Source organism: Eulemur rufifrons, chromosome 8, assembly GCF_041146395.1.
Source record: "Eulemur rufifrons isolate Redbay chromosome 8, OSU_ERuf_1, whole genome shotgun sequence".
In the NCBI taxonomy this organism is placed as follows: Eukaryota; Metazoa; Chordata; class Mammalia; order Primates; family Lemuridae; genus Eulemur; species Eulemur rufifrons.
Genome location: NC_090990.1, coordinates 18,026,564 through 18,047,768, shown reverse-complemented (window position 1 = coordinate 18,047,768; position 21,205 = coordinate 18,026,564). Strand labels below are relative to the sequence as shown.

General features: G+C 47.7%; 1 protein-coding gene across 1 annotated transcript; it reads right to left on the bottom strand.

Moving 5' to 3' along the window:
• Window positions 1–18,896, bottom strand: NUDC (nuclear distribution C, dynein complex regulator). The gene is made up of 9 exons (XM_069477525.1): window positions 18,718–18,896; window positions 16,280–16,357; window positions 2,955–3,158; window positions 2,797–2,862; window positions 2,182–2,301; window positions 1,896–2,090; window positions 910–993; window positions 696–814; window positions 1–261 (listed from the first exon to the last, which is right to left on the bottom strand). The coding sequence occupies exons 1-9, from the start codon at window positions 18,796–18,798 to the stop codon at window positions 210–212; spliced, it is 999 nt and encodes a 332-aa protein (XP_069333626.1). The 5' UTR covers window positions 18,799–18,896; the 3' UTR covers window positions 1–209.
• Window positions 18,897–21,205: the final 2,309 nt, after the last annotated feature.

Below are 21,205 nucleotides of genomic sequence, written 5' to 3'. Positions count from 1 at the left end.
TGAAGCTGGGCAAATAGCTTTAATGTGTAACAGTAGGCAAACTGGGGAGGACAAGGCCCCAGCCCTTCTCCTGATGCCCTGGGACCTGTGTGCCTGGGCCAGTTCCATGCCTGCCCCAGCCCTGAGGCCCTCAAGTCCCAGGGAAGGGTGGGAAAGAAAGCTGGATGTCTGGGAGCTCGGCCCCAAGAGTTCAAAGAGGCAAACAGGGGCTAGTTGAATTTGGCCTTGGAAAAATCCATCTCTGGATGCTGATCCATGAACCTGGGGAAGGGGAAGAAGGAAGGTGAAACAAGGTTGTTCCTTCCCCCAAAAGCTAGTCCCTTCTCTCAGCCCCCCATGTCAAGTCAGATTAGACTTTAGACATTGAGCAACCTGGAGCCGGCCCCAGGGTATCCAAGCCTCATTCAAACCCGACTGGAAGCTGAGGTGCCAACGCTGGCACTGTTTTCCTGTAGGTAGCAATGACCGCGTATTGCCCCTTCCCTCCTACCCTGAGCTGCTGGCCTTGCCCTCAAGATGACCTGTGCAAGTGATAAGGGCAGGCCAAAGGCATGAGGCCATAAACTTGGCTGGCTCATCTTGGAAGGGGGCAGGGCAGCGCCTGAGCCGGGCTCAGTGATTCACTTGCTGCTGTTGCCCAGGTCTCATCCCCCAGGAACCCACCCTCCCTACATCCCCATCACTGAATTGCTCACTTCTTCAAAATTTCCTGTTTCTTCTGTTCATCCGAGGTAGGCAGCCCCATGGACTTCTGTCTCTGGTCATACATCATCTTTTCCACCATGCTGCGGGTCTCACTGTCTAGGTCTGACAGCTGAAGGCAGGCAGTGACAGGGATGGGTGAAGCTCTGGGACCACCCAGACCTCTCAACCTTCCCACTGAAGCTCTCCCAACCAGCCAGGGCTCACCTTAGAGTTCTCAGGATTAATCTTCTTGGTATTGATCTCAGGGTCACTGGCCACCAAGCGGCTCCACCACTCCATCTTATTGATCTGCAAAGCGGAAGACAGCCACGGGATAGGAGGCGGCATCCTCTATACCCCAGGAGTAACCCCTCAACCCTTCCACAACCAAACTCTCTCCCACCCACATCCTGCACCTGAGACCCATGCAGGCCTGTGTCAGACGCTGCCCACCCAGCAGCTAGGGAGACAGACACAGAGGCAAACAGTTACTCATCAGTGTGATAAGGGAAAGAAAAAAGCATAAAGGGGAGATACTCATCCAGAATGCAGGGAGAGAAGTCAGAAAGTGACACTTGGGTGGAGCCTTATGACACAAGCAATATACCAGATTAAAAAATGGAAAGGAAAAGCAGCAAAGCAGGGAAGGACATTCCAGTTAGGAGGAAAAGCAAGTGCAAAGGCATGGAGGTGCAAGCAAGAGGCAGCCAGTGCCAGTCAGGCAGCTGGGACCGGGCCTATGTACCATGGGAAGTTTTCCTTGGACCCTTAGTCCTTTAGAGAGACCTCCTTTATTTACAGGTGTCTGTGTCCTATAGCTCTGTGAAGGTAGTGCGGTAGACAACATAGGCTTCCTAAGGGTACATATTTTTCTACATTTTGTTCACTGTTCTCTCTCCAGCACTTAGAGCAGTACCTGGCACTGTTCTAAGTGTTCCGATATTTGATGAACTGAATGTGTGCACTACCCTGATGGAAAGGCAAAGGCTCTGATACCAAAGACTGTCTCAGTTCTGACTCCACCCCTTCTTAAAGGTAGGAGCTTGGGCAAATCACTGAGCTCTTTTCCTGACTCTAAAATGGGAACGAGTCTTGTTGTGGGGATGAAATAAGACAACTCCACAAGGCCCCCAGCGTGGCCCCCGAACAAATAAGCGCACACCCTCTCCTCTTCCTCCATCAACACCCAGGCTGGGAGCCAGGCCTCGCACCTTCTCCAGATGCACAGTCACCACCTTGCCATCCTCAATGAGCCACGAGCTCTCCTCCACCTTCACTTCGTTGTAGAGCTCCCCGTCAATGATTGCCGGCTGCCCCTTGAGCCCCACACGGAGGTGCCGCCGCTGGATATCCACAACCACATCCTTCCCCTTCAGCCGGAAGTTCACTCGGAAGGGCACTGCCAGCTGCATGGAGCAGAGGCAGTCAGGAGGGGCCACGGGGCTGCCAGGACCCCAGGCTGGTTCCCTAACCTTCACCCCGGCCCCTGCCACTCACGTCCAGCTCCGACAGGGTCTGGGTCCAGCGGTAATTGGGCAGGTCTGCCCCGTTGCCTAGGTTGGGCTTCAGTTTTCCTTTGTCCTTCTCGTCTTCCTCCTCTTCATCCTCCTCAGCCTCCTGCTCACAGTCAGGGGTGCTCAGCTACTTACTTGACAGACACAGACTGAACCCTCACTGGGACAGGCCCAGGGCATACAGCCACAAAACCAAACAGAGCTGGTCTCTGCCCACTCCATGAGGGACAGACCCCCAAGCCTTGGTCCATTGGGAACCAGAGGAAAACCTGGTTCTGATCTCTGCCTGAGAGGAGCTCAGACTATTATACCATGTGACAAAGGACAGGGCTGGGCCCCCAGACCCCAGCCAACTTCAGATGGGACCTGTAACAGGCACTGTCCTCTCTGGCTCTTGGGCTTTACTGCCCAAGACTTAAGGCCAGAGGGTTTTTGTGTTTTTAACCTGGATCCTTCGGTCCAATGTCTCTGAGTGGGATCTTGAAGTATAGGGAAAATCCCCAGAGCTGGGAGGGGGGTAGGGAGATAGGGGAGGATACTCCAGAGAAAGGGGAAGGCTGGAGTCTCTGGACGTTCCCAAGCCTCTGGCCCATCTCACCTGCTTCCCCGGTGAGCTAAGGCTGCCGTTCTTGAGCTGGGCCTCATGGGTCTCTGCATCCTTTTTCTGTGGCAAAGAGCACAGCAGTTGGCAATAGGATCCCCACTGCCAAGTGCCAATGAGGACCTGAGGGGTGGAAGAGAGAAGCCCAGCCCCACCTGGTCAATCTCCAGCTGTAGCCTCTCTGCCTCCTCCTCAGTCAGCTCCTTGATCTGGGGCCCAGGCGGCTCTGACTTGGCTTCTTTGGCCAGCCTGGCTGCCCGCTCTGCCTTCTCCCGCCGCTCAGCCTCCTGCCGAGCTCTCTTTTCCCGCCGGGCCTTCTGTGCCAGCTGATTATGGTGGCTGAAGGTCTGTGTGATAAGCTGGAGAAGGAAAAGAAGGGGATGAGGCATCAGAGCAGGGGACAGTGTCCCAAGGCCTAGAGTCCAGCCTCATCTCTACCTGCTGGGTGCCTGGGGAAAGCACTGCACTCGGAACCTCGGTCTCCTCATCTGCAAAATGGAGGTAACAAGCCTGTCTCACAGGGTTGCAGTGAGAATACCTGCAAAGTACCTGGCTCAGTAAACTGGCTATTTTAGAGATGGCATCTCTTTATTGTCCAGCAGGCTGGTCTTCAACTTCTGGCCTCAAGCGATCCTCCCAATGGTACCCAGCCGATAAACTGGCTATTTTACAAGTAAAGCTGTTAAAGCAGAACTGAAACGTTAGCTCCTCTTAGAAGCCTTTCCTGAGCTCTCAGGCCAATAATGACCTGCCCCTCTGACTGATTTCTCTTCCCGAGTCCATCCTGTCTCCAGGACCACAGCCCCCCAGCTGTGCAGCACTCGACACCACACCCAGAAAGGCCATGCTAGCAGGAAGCCAGAGAGCTTTCTTGAGGGAAGAAGCTGGCTCCTCTCCAGCCAGCAAGCTATCCATTTCAAGTCCTTCCTCTCCTGCTACACCTTCCCAGGATGTTTCCACCCACAGCCTGCTAGCTGGCCTCCCTGCCACCAAAGCGCACCCCAGTATTATTGCCACCTGTCACCATTTAGCTTTGTGGCCTTAAGAAAAGTGAACTCAGACTTTTTCTAAGCCTCAGTTTCCTTATCTGTCATGAGGATTGAATAGGGCAGTACTCATCAAGAGGCTGGTGTGGTCCTTGCCACACGATAGCCACATATAAACCGTTGGCTTCCCAACACCCCTTGCCTGGCTGGGGCTGTGCACGGCTGGGTACACCTTCTTCACTGTAAAAGCAGAGGAAGAGAGATGGTGCTGCCTCGGTGGGTACACCAGTAGCTCCCTGAGTGTGGTTCCTGTGACCTCCAGCACCAGCATCACCCAGAACCTGTTAGAAATGCTAAATCTTAAGCCCCACCCCTGACCTGCTCAATCAGAAATCCTGGGGTGTGGCCAGGCCAATTTGTATTTTTAATAAGCCTGCCTGGCCAATTCTCGAGAATGTACATTTGAGAGTCACACATACTGGCCGGGCATGGTGGCTCATGCCTGTAATCCTAGCACTCTGGGAGGCCGAGGCAAGCGGATCATCTGGGCTCAGGAGTTCGAGACCAGCCTGAGCAAGAGCCAGACCCCGTCTCTACTAAAAATAGAAAGCATCTGGACAACTAAAAATATATATAAAAAATTATCTGGGCATGGTGGCGCATGCCTGTAGTCCCAGCTACTCAGGAGGCTGAGGCAGAAGGATCAGTTGAGCCCCGGAGTTTGAGGTTGCTGTCAGCTAGGCTGATGCCATGGCACAGTAGCCCGGGCAACAGCGTGAGACTCTGTCTCAAAAAAAAAAAAAAAGAGAGTCACACATAGATTTGAATTCCTGGTCTATACCTTCTACCTGTGTGACCCTGTGGTCATCTCTCTGTGCTTCAATTTTATTTCTAAAAGCAGCCTTGTCATGTGCTATTCTTCCTTGTCCTCACTCAAAGGTCACCTGGCAAACTCCTATTCATCCTCCAGGACCAGCTGAAGTATTGAGTTTCATCTCTGGCACTTCGGCAGGCCAGGAACATACTCTTAGGAAACTCAGCTCTCTGCCAGCCCACGTGCACATGCGCAGCCCTGGAAGCCTCAGAGGGCACCCACCATGTGACTGGTGGTCCATAAACCACCTTTCAAGAATCTCTAAGCCAGAGCTGGAGGGAAGGGTCTGCAAGGGCTCGGGGTCACAGAAGTCACCATGGGCCCCCAAACCTAGGGTCCTGCAAGTGTCCTGTGGGTTCTCACTCATCTGAGGCCAAGTCCTCCTGCTACTCCCAATCCCCCAGCCCCACGCCACACTGCAGTAGTTCCATAGTCTGCAAGGTTAAAGGGCACCAAAAGTATCTCCTGGACCACATGAGTTAACAAACTGGGGGGGGGGGGGGGGTGGTGAGAGAAATGAGCCACCTGAAAGGCCAGTCTGCTGTCAATAAAAACAATAGGTCATGAGACAGTTATGCCAGCGGAGGCTATTCCACCGCAGGGCCTTAGTCCCAAGTCCCTAATCAGAGAGACCTTGAACTCAAGCCATTTGCCAACCAGTGGCCAAGGGGAGGTGGGAGCAAGGCCCTCCCCTCTCCCAGCTCCAGTGAATCATGTCATATCCCATTCGTCCTGTTCCTTCCTAGCTCCGGGAGGTTAAGTGAGGACAGAGCTAAACCAGCAGGCACAGTCAAAGCCAATCACAGCAGCCTCTGACCCCTCCTCCCACCAGCCTTACCCAGGCCCAGCCTCAGACAGACAACCTTGAGGGTGAGGTAGCTTACCCAGAGGTGCCAGCCCAGACGCTGTCAGAGTCCAGCTTTAGTCACTGAATGTATCCTAGGGAACCACAGCCCAGCAGGGTGGGGAAGGAGTGAGGAGGGCTGGGCCTGCTCTAAGCCAAGCCTGTTGCTCGCCCCTGGAAGAGGCCCTGGAGGACAGGCCCCAGACTGCTCAGTGCCCCATGTGAGCACAGGCTTTCCCTGACTTAGGCTGGGTGGCGAGGGAACAGAGTGGTTCCCACCAGCCTGGCCAAGGAACACCGTGAGAGGTATTTAAGCTGAACTCGAAGGTGTGAGGTCTTGAACCTGAACACCCTGGGGTGGCGGGTGGGAGGTGGGAGGAATCCCCCAACACACCCGAGAGAGAAGACATACTACAAACCGTGAACAACAGTGGGTAACTGGGGCAGAGATTCTCAACCAGCAGGCCCTGCTGAATTCCTCCCCACCTGAGAAACTCTCCTCTTCCCCATCTCCTACCCCATGCTTACCCCTCACCCCAGGCTAGAAAGCACCATGCTAGAGCAGTGCCCTCGGCCTCCAACCCTGTCACCACTTCCTAGCTGCCCTGACCCAGGACCCCTGGGGAAATAAGGACTGCAAGGTGGCAGCTGTAGGAATGCCTAGAGGCAAGGGAAATGGGAGGAGTAGGCCACATCAGAGACACAGGTCCAACAGGTCCCCAACAGCACAGATGCCCGAACATCACTGGGGACCACTACTAGGATCCCCAGAGCCAAGCGGGGGTCTCCCTATCCTCACCCAAAAGTCAGTGCCCTCAGCAGCCTTCTCCTCTTCCTGTGGTTCCTATCTCGAGGAGTGGCAGCACCATCCATCCAGGTGCCCAAGGAGAAAGCAGAGAGTCACCTGCTTTATCTACTACCCACCTGGTACAAATCCTAGAGACATACCATTCCACTGTCCTTGCCACCCAAGCCAATCACTTGTCCGGGCCTCCCGCAAAAACATTAGAAGCCCAAATGTAAAAAAGACCACAGTCCCCATGGCCTGCATTGCAGAGCCCATACTCCTCAGCTACTCTCTGCACAGGATCCTTCTGCCTGGCCTGCTCCTTGCTGACCTTGATCTCCTGGAGTTCCTCCTCAGCCCTCAAGAAGAGACACAATTTGTGGTCACAGCCACGCCCTCTCCCAGGTATATTTAGGCTTTTCCTCTCTAATTCTATTCTTACCACCTGCTTCTCCACCTCTGGGCCTCGTTCAAGCTGTTTCCTGCACGGGGAACACCTTTCTGATCATCTGAGCCATCCAAACCCCACTTCCTAACTTTTAAGGCCGCTCAGACACTGCATCCTCCCCAAACCTTTCCAGATTCTAAGTGCTTGCTGCTCTCCTCCCTGTGAACGCCCACAGGACTTTGCCCCAACCCTTTTTACAGCACTTTCCTCCTCGGGTTTCATTTTCAGGGGCTGTGCCTTGTCACCTTGGAAAGCAGGATCCTCACCTGATCTATCTTTGTAGCACCAAAAGTACCCCAGATATTTTTCAGAAGGCAGAAGAATTTTCTAAAACAGCTCTTATTAAAATGCTAAGCTGGTGGGGAATTATATCTGTACAAATATAGAAACCTTACAGAATCCAATGATACAAAGAACCCTCAGGTATCTTCTACTGAGAGCCAAAGGGGAAAAAAAAGGAAGCAGACTCACCTCAAAGCAGGGAGAGGGGACTGAAGTGTGGTGAGGCGTAACAGAGAAAGTGCCTGATGCTGGGGCCTGCACAGGGAACGGGGACAGGGCTGTGCACTGGTGCTGGTGCTGAGTCCCATGCTAGTAGCAGAAGCCAAACTAGTCTAACGTCCTCTGACAGAGATCTCCACTTTGACTGACCCAGTAACAATAACTGCAATGGCTTGAAACAAAGTGTACTTAACTCTATGAGTTTATGACGACAATAGGAAAAAAAAAAAAACCCCACCTTGCTGGTCACCTTGGAAGATGCTGGGGAACCAAGTACCGTGAAAGCCGTGAGTGAAGGGCTATCCCTGTATATCCTCTCAAGGTAACAAAACAGTTAAAGAGGGAAAGTTTCAGCTCATAAAGGAAAAAAAATATCAGCATTTTGCAAACCTCTAAGAATGAAATAATGGATTCAGGCATGATCAATGACTGCTAATACCACAAAAAGAGAAACCACCAAACATAGTTATGTGCTTCCTGGTGGAGTACACCAGATCATCCACAAAGTAGTCCTGGGACACAAACAAAAAATCCAACTGAATCAGATCAAGCCTCTAAATCTAACCTACCAAAAAAAAAATCAAAAGGACAAAGAAACATGTTAAACACCACCACGGGGATGTGTGATACAAGAGAAACATATTTAGTCTTTGTCCCAGGTTCCTGACACGGAGCTCCTAAATCTTTTGGAATTTCCTGAGTGTTAACAGCATCTTTTGTTCTAATGAGGCAACTCCTGTTGCCCCTACATAGCTTCACGATGGGGGCTGGTCACCTGTGCTAACTCTGGGCAGTTGTCAGAAATGATTGAATTAAATTACAAGACACCCAGTTGGTGTACAGAGAATCGGTTGTTGGTGGAGGAAAAAACCCACACATTTGGTGTCAGAAGCATTTTGAGTAAAGACAGCTCAGAGGATGTAATACGCAAAATCTAGATTATGGGAAACTTGCCAGGACAAACAACCAGGTTTCTTCAAAAAAATAAATTCCAAGGAAAAAAAAGAAGGTCTCTTAACCTACAGGGTCCTCCTATCAACCAATGTAATGTGTGGGCCGTGTTTGAATTATCAATCAAAGAAATGGTAATCAAATAACCCAATTAAAAAAGGGACAAAGGACTTGAACAGACATTTTGCCAAAGATGATATACAAATAGCCAACAAACATATGAAAAGATGCTCAACACCACTAATCATCAGAGAAATGCAAATTAAAACCACAATGAGATACTACCTCACACCATTACAATGGCTTCTATTAGAAAATCAAAACAGGCTGCCTATAATCCTAGTACTCTGGGAGGCCCAGGCGGGAGGATCACTTGAGCTCAGGAGTTCAAGACCAGCCTGAGCAAGAGCGAGACCTCGTCTCTACTAAAAATAAAAAGAAATTATCCAGGCGTGGTGATGCATCCCTGTAGTCCCAGCTACTTGGGAGGCTGAGGCACTGCTTGAGCCCAGGAGTTTGAGGTTGCTGTGAGCTAGGCTGATGCCCTGGCACACAGTGACTCTTTAAAAAAAAAAAAAAAAAAAAAAAAGTTTAAGATGGTAAATTTTATAATGTGTGTTTTAACCACTTTTTTTTTTTTAAACAGTCAGGGTCTTGCTCTGTCACCCAGGCTGGAGTGCAGTGGCTATTCACAGGCGGGATCATATAGTTCACTGCAGCCTCAAGCTCCTGGGCTCAAGCCATCCTCCTGCCTCAGCCTTTGGAGTAGCTGGGGGTACACAGGCACACCACCATGCCTGGCTTTTTTTCCCATTTTTAGAGACAGGGTCTTGCTATGTTGCCCAGGCTGGTCTTTTACCATAATTAAAAAAACAAAACAAAAAACCAACAGTAAGAAAGCATTGAGGGAAATTGAAACCCTGAAATCTTTGGTAACATTTAAAGAAACACGGCCAACATTTAAAGAACCACTACACAATATTCATATTGTTGTGTAACACTCCTGTAATCCTAGCACTCTGTGAGGCCGAGGCGAGAGGAGCGCTCGAGATCAGGAGTTCGAGGCCAGCCTGAGCAAGAGCGAGACCCTGTCTCTACCAAAAAAAATAGAAAGAAATTAACCCGACAACTAAAACTATATAGAAAAAAATTAGCCGGGCATGGTGGCACATGCCTGTAGTCCCAGCTACTCGGGAGGCTGAGGCAGGAGGATTGCTTGAGCCCTGGAGTTTGAGGTTGCTGTGAGCTAGGCTGATGCCACGGCACTCTAGCCCGGGCAACAGAGTGAGACTCTGTCTCAAAAAAAAAAAAGAATCACTATTCCTCTTTGGAGTTAATATTATAGTTATGTTTTAAAACAATAACTTCTAGATAGTCACAAAATATATACTAATCTAAAAATATGCCTTCAATTTTTTTAAATTATGGTTAAAAAAACAAAATTTACCATCTTAACCATTTTTAAATGTACAATTCAATAGTGTTAAGTATATTCATATTGTTGTATAACAGATCTGCAGACCTCTTTTCAGCTTGCAAAACTGAAACTCTTTACCCATTAAACTCCCCTTTGCCGCCTCCTCCCAGCCCCTGGCAACCACCATTCTACTTTCTGCCTCTATGGATCTGACTACTCTATGTATGTCCTATATATATGTTTTATATGTATAAAAGTCGTATAAGTCTTATGTAACTTTCACTTATATCAGCAGACCCCAACCTTTTTGGCACCAGGGACCATTTTCATGGAAGACTATTTTCCACGGACCAGGGAGGGGGAGCTGGTTTTAGGATGATTCAAGTGCATTACATTTATTGTGCACTTTATTTCTATTATTATCACATTGTAATATATAATGAAATAATTATATGACTCACCATAGGTTGGGGACCTCTGACGTATATAATACTTCATCTTAAGTAGAATATAGCACGGTTGTCCCTTGGTATCCACAGGCGATTAGTTCTGGGATTCCTCCCCAACCCTCAATACCAAAATCCTCGGATGCTCAAGTCCCTCATATAAAATGCAATGCAAATGCCATATAAATAGTGGTACTATGTTGTTTTTAATTTGTATCATGTTTATTATTGTTTTTATTTTTATTTTTTAATAAAATTGTTGTTTATTATTGTTTTTATTTTTTAATTATTTTCTTTACTTTTTGAGGCAGGGTCTCACTCTGTTGCCAGGGCCAGAGTGCAGTGGCATCATCACAGCTCACTGCATCCTCAAACTCCTAGGCTCAAGCGATCCTCCCACCTCAGCCTCCTGAATAGCTGGGACCACAGGAGGGCCACCACAACTGGCTAATGTTTTTATTTTTTTGTAGAGGTGGGGGTCTCATCATGTAGCCCAGGCTGGTCTGGAACTCCTGACCTCAAGTAATTCTCCTGCCTCAGCCTTCCAAAGTACTAAGATTACCGGTGTGAGTCACCACATCTGGCCTACTTTTTATTTTAATTTTTCCAAATATTTTCGATGCACAGTTGATTAAATCCACATATGCTGAATCCATAGATACAGAAGGCTGACTACATTTGTCCTTTTGTGACTAGCTTATTTCACTTAACACAAAGTTCTCAAAGGTTTATCCCTGTAGCAATGGACAGTATTTCCTTCCCTTTCAAGGCTGAATAACATGCCATTGTGTATATATACCACATTCCACTTATCCATTCATCCACTGATGAATACTCTGGTTGCTTCCAACTTTTGGCCATTGTAAACAATACTGCTGTGAACACAGATAGGTGTGCAAATAAATCTGAGATCCTGCTTTCAGTTCTTTTGGGGACAAACCCACAAGTAGGGCCAGGTGAGGTGGCTCATGCCTGTAATCCTAGCACTCTGGGAGGCCCAGGGGGGAGGATGGCTCAAGGTCAGGAATTCCAGACCAGCCTAAACAAGAGCGAGACCCCGTCTCTACTAAAAAAATAGAAAGAAATTATCTGAACAACTAAAAATATATACAAAAAATTAGCTGGGCATGGTGGTGCATGCCTATAGTCCCAGCTACTCACTCGGGAGGCTGAGGCAGAAGGATCTCTTGAGCCCAGGAGTTTGAGGTTGCTGTGAGCTAGGCTGACGCCACGGCACTCTAGCCCAGCCAACAAAGTGAGACTCTGTCTCAAAAAAGAAAAAAAAGGCAAACCCACAAGTAGGATTGCTGGATCCCACTTGGTAGTTCTATTTTTAATTTTTTAAGAAACTGCCATGCTGTTTTCCACAGCAGATGCACCATTTGACAGTCCCATAGGTTCCTATTTTTCCACATCTTTGTCAATACTATTTTGATTTTTTAACAGAAGCCATCCTAATGGGTGTGAGGTGGCATCTCATTGTAGTTTTAATTTGCATGTCCTTAATTAATGACATTGAGCATCTCTCTCTCTCTTTCTCTCTCTCTATGTATATACATGTGAAGGGATGGGGTGTTGTGAGGAGGGGTGTTCAGTTGCCTGGCAATTTTTTGTTGAGATAGGGTTTCACCCTGTCGCCCTGGGAACAGTGTAGTGGCATCATTGTAGCTCAAAGCAACCTCCAACTCCTGGGCTCTAAGCGATCCTTCTGCCTCAGCCTCCCAGGTGTACACTGCAACACTCGGCTTGGGTTTTTTTTCCTTTCTTTTTGGTAAAGATGGGGTCTTGCTCTTGCTCAGGCTGGTCTCAAACTTCTGACCTCAAGTGATCCTCCTGGCCGGGCGTGGTGGCTCACGCCTGTAATCCTAGCACTCTGGGAGGCCGAGGTGGGCGGATCGTTTGAGCTCAGGAGTTCGAGACCAGCCTGAGCAAGAGCGAGACCCCATCTCTACTAAAAATAGAAAGAAATTATATGGACAGCTAAAAATATATATAGAAAAAATTAGCCGGGCATGGTGGCACATGCCTGTAGTCCCAGCTACTCGGGAGGCTGAGACAGGAGGATCGCTTGAGCTCAGGAGTTTGAGGTTGCTGTGAGCTAGGCTAACGCCACGGCACTCACTCTAGCCTGGGCAACAGAGTGAGACTCTGTCTCAAAAAAAAAAAAAAAAAAAAAAAAAAGTGATCCTCCTACCTCGGCCTCTCAGAGTGCTAGGATTACAGGCGTGAGCCACCACACCCGCCCAAGCATCTTTTATAATAAAAAGTTTTTAAAGAGCTTCAATTCACTTTTACCAGAAATGTCCAAGAATATCCTTTTCTCCACATCCCTGCAAGCAATGTTCTTTGTATTTTTGTCAGTCTGACAGGAAAAGGGCATCTCACTGTTTAACTTATATTTCCTTGACTACTAGTGAATTTGAGCATCTTTTTATAAGTTTTTGGATTTGCTCTTCTTGGAATTGGCCATCTTTCTGTTTATCCTCTTCTTGTCAATTTATAAGAGTTCTTGCATATTAAATGAACAAATTTTATCGGCATTGCACATTTTTTTCCAGCGTTCAATTGACTTTATGTATCAGCATGTCTCTTTTACCAAACACAAATTTTCAATGTTTAGGAGGCAAACAGCTACCTCTTATTTTATAGCTTCCTGTTTTTTAATCTTTTTTTTTTTTTTTTGAGACAGAGTCTCACTCTGTTGCCCGGGCTAGAGTGCTTTGGCGTCAGCCTAGCTCACAGCAACCTCAAACTCCTGGGCTCAAGCAATCCTACTGCCTCAGCCTCCCCAGTAGCTGAGACTACAGGCATGCACCACCATGCCCGGCTAATTTTTTCTATATATTTTTAGTAGTCCGGTAAATTTCTTTCTATTTTTTGGTAGAGACGAGGTCCCACTCTTGCTCAGGCTGGTCTCGAACTCCTGACCTCGAGCGATCCTCCCACCTCGGCCTCCCAGAGCGCTAGGATTACAGGCGTGAGTGAGCCACCGCGCCTGGCCCCGTTTTTTAATCTTGAAAAGCTTCCCCCAACAAGATTGTACAGTTTCCTAACTTTCCTTGGAAGACTTTTCTTGATCTGCAAATTTATTTTTATATGTGAATAAAACAGTACAATTTTTTTATATCCTAGATTTTATTTCTAGATTCTCTATTCTGTTTCACAGGTCTGTTTTCTCTTCTATGACAAAACCACACCAACTTGATCATTATGACTGTACGGAGGTCCACAATTCCTTATCCATAATTCCAAGCCCCAAAAGATACAACAACTACAAGTATTTTTATACTTTTTCTAAGTTTCTCTCACTTGGTAAGAATATTCATATATATTTCTCTGTAGCAGTATTAACGTGTTTGATTACAGGATGCTGCTCCTGACGCTGGATTGGGATACTGTTAAAATGTACAATATATACACTATATTGCCTTCCTAGCAATCCAAAGAATTCTAAATCTCAAAGCACATCTGGCCCCAAGGGGTTCAGAAGAGGGACTGTGGACTTGTATTCTCCTTTGCCAGCCACTTCATCTACATTACCTTTTTTTATCCTTACAACAGCCCTTTGAGGTAAAGATTACCCCCTTATAGGTATGAAAACTTTGGCTCAGAGATTTCACAACTCATCCAAGGCCACACAGCTGTAAAGTGAGGGGGATGGAGTCAGACTGACTGCACAGCCCACGCTCTTAATCACTGCACTTGGAAATGAGCACACAGCAGGTGCTCAACACAAAAGAGTTACCGTATCACAACTGAAGACCAAGTAGGAAGGTTTCTGCCTGCCTGAGTCTGACCAACCTTCCTGGGAAAGAGCTGACCTCAAGGGAACAAAGAGTCCAGACACATAGCAAGGGATAAGAAAGGACCAGTACACATCCAACATATGATAACTATCACCATCTCCATGACACTTCTGAGATACTACTTCTTCTTCCTCTTTTTTTACTTATTTTTTTCTTTTTTTCCTAGACTTGCACTGTATCCTGAACCATTTCCTAATGTTACTAAGAGTTCATCTTTGGGCTGGTCACAGTGGCTCATGCTGTAATCCTAGCATGCTGGGAGGCTGAGGCAGGAAGATCGCTTGAGCCCAGGAGTTTGAGGTTGCTGTGAGCTAGGCTGACACCATGGCACTCTAGCCTGGGCAACAGAGCAAGACTCTGTCTCAAAAAAAAAAAAAAAAAAAGTTCATCTTTGGCCAGGTGCACTGGCTCACGCCTGTAATCCTAGCATTCTGGGTGGCCGAGGCAGCAGGATCGCTTGAGGTCAGGAGTTCAATACCAGCCTGAGGAAGCACAAGACCTCATCTCTACCAAAAATAGAAAAAATTATCCAGGCGTGGTGGTGAACGCCTGTAGTCCCAACTACTTCGGAGGCTGAGGCAGGAGGATCGCTTGAGCCCAAGAGTTGGAGGTTGCTGTGAGCTACAGTGACAACCTAGGGAAAAGAGGAAGACTCCAACTCAAAAAAGGGGAAAAAAAGAAAAAAAAAAAAAGAGTTCACCGCTTGTGGAGATTAAGTATGTTTTAATGTTAAAAATAAAAAGGAGATTAAGTATGTTTCAATATGAAAACATTTTTTAAAAAAAAGAAGAGTTCATCTCTCACTGTCTCTGTTCTTGAAGCTATTCATCCTTCATATCCCTAGCATTACTTCCTCAGGAAGTCTTTCCTGAGCTCCCAACCTATGTTAGTCCTTGTTTTATGTCCCCAGGGATTCTGTCCTAATGCCCACCACTTTTTTATTGTTTTTTTTTTGGGGGGGGGGGGCTACATTATGAGATGCATAAAAACAAAGACCATGTCTGTATTCACCTCTGTAATCTCAAGGGGTTTGACATAAGAGGACCTAATGACTGCTGATATTGCAGGGCAGTCTAGCCCACAAAAAAACTGGAGGTGTTAGTGCTAACACAAAAAATCTGAGCTAGAAGGGGTCTACCTGCTCTCATTTTACAGATGTGAAGATTGAAAGGAGCAGGGAATTGGTGGGAACTCAACCAAGTCACACAGCTAGACCAAGAACCTTGGATTCCGACTCCCAGGCGATATATCTTTGACAGAGGCCTCAGATCGTCAAGACACATTATAGAGCACAATAGCTTGTAAGAGGCCAGGAGCGGTGGCTCACGCCTGTAATCCTAGCACTCTAGGAGGCCAAGGTGGGCGGATCACTTGAGCTCAGGAGTTCGAGACCAGCCTGAGAGAGAGAGAGATCCTGTCTCTACTAAAAATAGAAAGAAATGATCTGGACAGCTAAAATTATACATATAGAAAAAAATTAGCCAGGCATGGTGGTGCATGCCTATAGTCCCAGCTACTCAGGAGGCTGAGGCACAAGGATTGCTTGAGCCCTCAGAGTTTGGTTAGTGTGAGCTAGGCTGACGCAAGGGCACTCTAGCCCGGGCAACAGAGTGAGACTGTGTCTCAAAAAAAAAAAAAAAAAAAAAAAAGATAGCTTGTAAGAATCCTGAAGTCACAGGAAGCAGTCTGCAAAATGTCTCCTCCTTGTTACTGTCTCTTAAGTTAAAGTAAAAACAAACATCAAGGTTATAAAGATCACAATTTAAAAAAAAAAAAAATCACACTTGAGGTACCATCCTCATGATTTATTAATCTTTAAAAATCTAATTATAACCCAAGGAATCAGTAAGCAGTTCAAAGTCTCAGAATCAGTACCACAAAATGCAACTCCCAAATTCTTGAACTTTTGGGTCACAGCATCTGGGAAGGCATGGATTGGTTGGGTTTGAGTTTTCCTAAATTTCTGTCTAAGCCTCCATTTCTAACATTTGCCCATTCTCATCTCCCAGTGGGGTATTTAGTTAAAACCTCCTCAGTGGAAAAGGAACCGAGAGGCTTGGCATCAGGGCAGAAACAGGTTTACAACAGACTCTGGTTTCAACCTGGTTCTCTCACAGCTCAGCTCAAGATTTTGGACAAGGTGCAAAACATCCCCAAGCCAATTTCTCCACTTGTAGAATGGGAATAGTTTTAACACCTGCCCATCTTGTAGACCTGCTAAACAATCCTGGGAAATGAGGAGGGTAAAGCACTGAGTAAGGAGTGGAGCTTCAAGAAATAACAGCTTGCTTCCCTTGCCCTATTCCTCCCCCTTGGCATTTTGTTCTGCAGAAGATTACTATCATGCCAAAGGAAGGCTAGGTGGGCTTTTCTTCTGAAGAGACAGAGCTGGCCAAACGACAGTGGTCTCCAACACTCACCTTCTCTGCCATCCCCTCTTCTCCTCCAATGAAAAAGTCTGTTTTGCGTCGAAGGAAGCTGAAGAAGGTGTTCACAAGCTGAAAGAGGGAGAAGACTGAAGTTGTGGAGGTGCCATATTGGGAGTCCCTCAACTGTGCAGGAGTCAAGTTCCTTAGTCTAGGAGGGGAGTTGGGACTTGACTATTTGACCTGAGAGCCTCCCAATTGAGGAGACATCCTCCTCAAAAGGCCCCCTTAGTCACCCCCACCATGAAACCTACCCCAACCTCACCTAGATCACCAGAAGACAAATTTCTCATTTCTTGCGTGTATGCACATGTCTCACTTTCCTTGTGGTGTATCCAGGGCATGAAATGCTTTCCTCTCCAGAAAGTAAAATAGCCCATCAAGTTACCAGGGCATAGCCAGAAGGAGGAGAGCAAATGAAGCCACTTTAATGAAGGCTAAGATGGACTAACTCTGGCAGGGTACCAGTATAGCCAAGTGGTTAAGTGCATGGGTTTGAGTATCAGACTGATACATATTAGCTTTGTGACTCCAGAGAAGTTACTTAACTCTGTAAATCAGAAATAAGCTGCAGGACCATTTCTAGGGACCTTGTGAGGATCAGATGAGGTAATGAAGGTGAGGCTTTTAACAAACTTCAGCTGGCCCAGAGCAAGAGCCCCACTGGCAGAGAGTAAACTCCTCCCAAGTAGGAACCGTGAACCATGGCTTATTCTGTCTACATCCACAAGGATGGGCACCATATATGACTATGGGTACATGCTCAGTAAAATTCTTGCTGAATCAATCTAGTGATGACCTAAGGTTAGCACACACAAGCCCTTTTCTTTGCCCAAGTGAATGGTTCTAAATCTGACGCTAGAACTTATCTCAATGGCTTCAATTCCTGCTTCTGGACGCTTTTTCAATTCACTCAAAAATGAACTCTTTCAAATCCAGTTTCATGTAAACAATTTAGGGGAATGCTGACAGGACACCTTTTCTCATTTGCAAATTAGAAACACTCTCCCCACCTCGAAGGGCTTAGAAGTTGTTGGTCACCACAGGCACCTAGGTGAAAGAATGGGAATGGAAAGCTCAATGAAAATCTGTCTCCAGGCCGGGCGCGGTGGCTCACGCCTGTAATCCTAGCACTCTGGGAGGCCGAGGTGGGCGGATCGTTTGAGCTCAGGAGTTCGAGACCAGCCTGAGCAAGATCGAGACCCCATCTCTACTAAAAATAGAAAGAAATTATATAGACAGCTAAATATATATACAGAAAAAATTAGCCGGGCATGGAGGCACATGCCTGTAGTCCCAGCTACTCGGGAGGCTGAGGCAGGAGGATTGCTTGAGCCTAGGAGTTTGAGGTTGCTGTGAGCTAGGCTGACGCCACGGCACTCACTCTAGCCCGGGCAACAGAGCGAGACTCTGTCTCAAAAAAAAAAGAAAATCTGTCTCCAGTGAGACAGAGAATCAGCAATGGACTGTGGAAAGCACACTGGCCTGAGGAGTCTGGTCCTGTCTAGGTCAGGAGCCTGTTGGATGATCCCTGCCACTCTCTGGCTGCCGGCTGCTTTACAGATTGAGAGCTGTGGACTAACCCTGACAGGCTTTTCTACCTCAAACCTCCTGTTTCTGTTCCAAAAATCCAACTCCAGAATCTATGCTAGTTGGTCCTTACCATTCACACACTATGTGTTCCCGTGTCTGATGGTGCTCAGCATGAATTATGCTTTTGAAATGCTCTTTGTAAGCTCCATGAAGGCAAGGACAGGTTTCTGTATCTCCAGGACCCGGTCACGTGAATGTCTGGCACATACTAATCACTCAGCAAATACTCGCTGAATGAACAAGCCTGATTATTAACAACTCACTGTCCTTTGCTTCAAGACACTACTCTCCTATGATTCAGGAAAACGGGGATTCGTGGTTTCATCTCATACACGAGGAAACTGTGTGGAGAGTTGGAGAGGTCTCAAGCTTTGTGTTGTAAACAGATTGTGAACAAAGGCCTCCTTTCCCCCCATTCAAGGCCTAAAATTACCATGCGCTAACATCACCCCGCACCCCACGGCACACATTCCTTGGCTCGCTCCAAGTCTGCGTAGATGCAAATCACGATGTCTGGGATGGTTAGTACAGAATGATGCTCTTTGGGGGCGGCCATCAAAGGGGAAGCGGGGCCGGAAGCATCTGTGATACCAAGGGGGCCTCCCTAGGGCTCGAGGGGAATTCCAGGGGCGCGTTCAGGGATGCCGGAGGCCGGGGACTGATACGAGACTGGGAAGACCCGCTGGCAGGTGGCCGGACCCAGAAGCCAGGGCGCAGTGAGAACGTGGGGGCATCCCAGAAACCCACGAGGTCCAGGGGTGGATCTCAGCCCTCGAAGGCAAAGAAGGGCCGAAGGAGCGTAGCTGGGCCAGCCTGGCCGACGCCGCGCGGGCGGTTACCTCCTGCACGCCGCCCTCGTGCTGCTGCGCCATGGCCAGCAACATGCCATCGAACCGTTCCTCCTCCTGCTCCCCGCCCATCGCGCCGGCCCGGATCCACGTTCAGAACTCCACACTCTCGTCCCGCGCTCTCCCAGCTCTTTCAGGCCGCGTCGGGCCCAACGGCTCCAGTCGTCCGCCTTCCGCAGCGGAGCCGGAAATACGCACGTACGCACGCGCCCCACCGCCCAGGCCCGCCTTCTCCCCCTCCCTTCCCGCCCGGCCCGCGGCCATTGATCGCGCGGCAAACAGCCCGCTTCGCCGGCCATTGGTCGACTTGCTGAGCCAATCAACGAGGGCGTCCATGAAGCGGTGGGAGGAGCCGAGGGCCCAGGAGTTTGGCATAAGTTGCTATGGTCACCCTATGCTTTGGAGCCTTCTAGAAAGCTCTAGGCTCAAGCCTGGCGGAATTGAAAGTTAAAGAGAATCTTTGCTTCGTTCCCTTGCTAATGACCTCCCAGCTTGTAGAACAGTGAAACTGAAAGTGCGCTTAGCCATCTCTTCCAATTCTTCCGTGAGGTAACTGAGGCCCACGAAGAAGGGACTTGCCCAAAGGACAGCCTAAGTCCTTCATTGTCCTTATCCCGTACTCGGCCAGGCCGGACTTCATGGGCAGTCCCAGGCTTAGAAGGGCTTCATGCTCGGTTTAATGCTCTTCTGTTGCAGCCTTGAAATTCTTAATAATTTTTGAATAAGGGGCCCCACAGTTTCATTTTGCACTGGGCCCTGGAAATTATGTAACAGGTGCTGTAATTGACCTTCGTTTCTGTTAATGTGGGGGACAGGTCCCAGCCATCCAAGGCTAACCCCGGCACTTGTGCAATGAATCACATCATCTTAGTGTCTCCAGGAATTCTATCTCTGTAATTATCCTTTTGCTAGCTCCTGCATCACGTATTTCTTTGTTCTTGATAATTCATGACCCTTAAACTTACAAGCACGCTTTAATGTCACTGACTCCTTTACTATTCCGTGACTGCACTGTTTTCTGCTGCTACCACTCCAATTCTCAGCTCTTATTCAAAGCAAAACTTGAAACGATTGCTATGCTTGTTTCTCCACTCCCTCACTTTCCATTGCCCTTCAGTGTACTCTAAATATTCTTAAAAGGCTCTGATAAGGTTACAATGATGCATATTGCCAAAGCCAATGAACCGCTATTATCTTACTTTCTCTCCATGGCATTTACACAATTTACAACTTTTTCTTTCTGGAAACACTTTTTTTCCTTTAGGCTTCTGTTATGGTTGATATTGTGTGTTTCCCCCCTTTAGACTAGAGACTCCTGAGGGTTGACCTGCGTCTTTCCCATCAGGCTGAGGGCCCCTGAGGGCAGGGCTGTGTCTCCCCCTTCAGACTCAGGGCAGAGGGTGGCTGATGGACCATCTCCCTCACAGAAGCCTTCCACCTATCTAAGAAAATGGCCCCAGTCAGGCTCTGGGCTGTAGCAATCCCAACCAAGGCCTTTCCTCACACTCCAGGGACTCCAGGACTGAAACCCTGGCCATCAGACCACATACAAGGCTCAGAAACCACAGTTTTCCACAGTGCAGAAAACTCAAGTCTTTTTTTTTTTTTTCAAGGCAGTATATTTCCAGGAAAAACTCAAAACTCGGGAACCTAGCTTCTAGTCCAGCGGAGGGGTCTCCTCCCTTCTCTGGGTCTCTTCCTCCTTAATTTCCTCTTACAGAAAATGACAATGATAGCAACAGCAATAATAATAAGTGCCATCCCTTATGGAGCACCTGCTGTGTGCCAGGCACTTTGTGTCCTCACACACACCTCATTTGGGCCTCACAAACACCTCGGAAAGAGGTAGCAGAGGCAGATTTCCTGCAAAGCTAATGAAGGGCCTTGTACTTGCAGGGGCCTATCCTAGGTGCTGGAAGAGATGTTGATAGGATCAAACACATATTTTTTTCTTTTAACTTGTCAAAGTAAAATTTTAAAACTTCAATTGGTTAAGACCACTATTTATTCCCATTCTATCCCACTTTCCCTTGAATTAGGTGATGATAAAGAGGCCATAAGGATTTTGGGATCCAGCTAAGCGGAAGTTGAGTTGGGGAGAAGTTTTAGTCTGGATTTGGTGGAATATAGTTAGGTAGTTGGCAATCACTTCTGCATGTAGTTAAATCATTGTGAGCTGTCCTGGTGTAGGAAGGGCTTCCAGGAATGCTCCTACCACTCCCTGCGCATCATGACCCTCACTATACAGGATCAGAAGTCTTGCCCCAACATAAGTGGGTTCCAAGAGGGAAACTTAAATAGGCTCTGAGATTAGATGGTGAAATGTATGTTAATTTCCTTATTTTAATAGTTGCATTATGGTGATATAGAATATCCTTGTTTGGAGGCATTACACACTCAAGTATTCCAGGGTTATGGGGCATCAGGTTGATAACTTACTCTCAAATGGTTCAAAATTAAAAAAGAAAAAAGTTCCCTG

What these genes read in the sequence shown, in the direction of transcription:
- NUDC (XM_069477525.1), bottom strand. Translation starts at nt 18,798, where the DNA reads ATGGGCGGGGAGCAGGAGGAGGAACGGTTCGATGGCATGTTGCTGGCC. An exon ending in TGACTGTGCATCTGGAGAAG is followed by an intron (nt 994 to 1,895) that starts GTGCGAGGCCTG and finishes TCCGCTTTGCAG; the next exon opens with ATCAATAAGATGGAGTGGTG. An exon ending in TTAATCCTGAGAACTCTAAG is followed by an intron (nt 815 to 909) that starts GTGAGCCCTGGC and finishes GCCTGCCTTCAG; the next exon opens with CTGTCAGACCTAGACAGTGA.